This window comes from Penaeus monodon, chromosome 15 (genome assembly GCF_015228065.2).
Source record: "Penaeus monodon isolate SGIC_2016 chromosome 15, NSTDA_Pmon_1, whole genome shotgun sequence".
Taxonomy (NCBI): Eukaryota; Metazoa; Arthropoda; class Malacostraca; order Decapoda; family Penaeidae; genus Penaeus; species Penaeus monodon.
Window position 1 is genome coordinate 27,570,999 of NC_051400.1, and position 464 is coordinate 27,571,462.

The 464-nt window shown below is 55.6% G+C and overlaps 2 protein-coding genes across 3 annotated transcripts in view; one reads left to right on the plus strand and one right to left on the minus strand.

Annotated features, from left to right (window-relative positions):
- LOC119581880 (meiotic nuclear division protein 1 homolog) overlaps positions 1-464 on the minus strand; it is a 17,413-nt gene that overhangs the window by 10,269 nt on the left and 6,680 nt on the right. The gene's annotated exons all lie outside the window — the stretch shown is intronic.
- The window catches only part of LOC119581878, a gene marked incomplete in the record, with an annotated part of 7,437 nt that overhangs the window by 2,954 nt on the left and 4,019 nt on the right, over positions 1-464 (plus strand). The window contains 1 exon segment of the mRNA XM_037930034.1: positions 151-461. Coding sequence (XP_037785962.1) covers positions 151-461 — 311 coding nt within the window.

Below are 464 nucleotides of genomic sequence, written 5' to 3' on the forward strand. Positions count from 1 at the left end.
CGATGATGATGATATCTAAATACAGTAAGATGGAATGACATGAGGATATGATTAATTCCATTATCGTTATTAGTTTAATTGCCTATAATAATACTTTTTCAAGTTCATAGAGGAATGACTCCGTTAGAGTAATTCCGTCGCTCCCCGCAGACACCACAGAGACCTCGCACGAGCCCCTGAAACTGCCGGAGGACGAGATTGAGCTCGTGGCGGCGAGGCTGAATGTTGACGTGGGCCCCGTCGGCAGCAGCAGCAGCACGAGGGGCCCCCAACGCGAGCGACTACGGGCCCGGTCGCGCACTCACAAGTTCCTCATCCACTCGTACCTGCGCGGCGGCGGGGGCGTGCTGGCCGAGGCGCTCAACCTGCACGTGGACGACCTGTTCTTCCTCTACCAGCCCCTCTACAAGTTCCAGGAGGAAGGCCCCGAGTACGGCACAGAGGTCCTCAGCACCAAAAAGGTC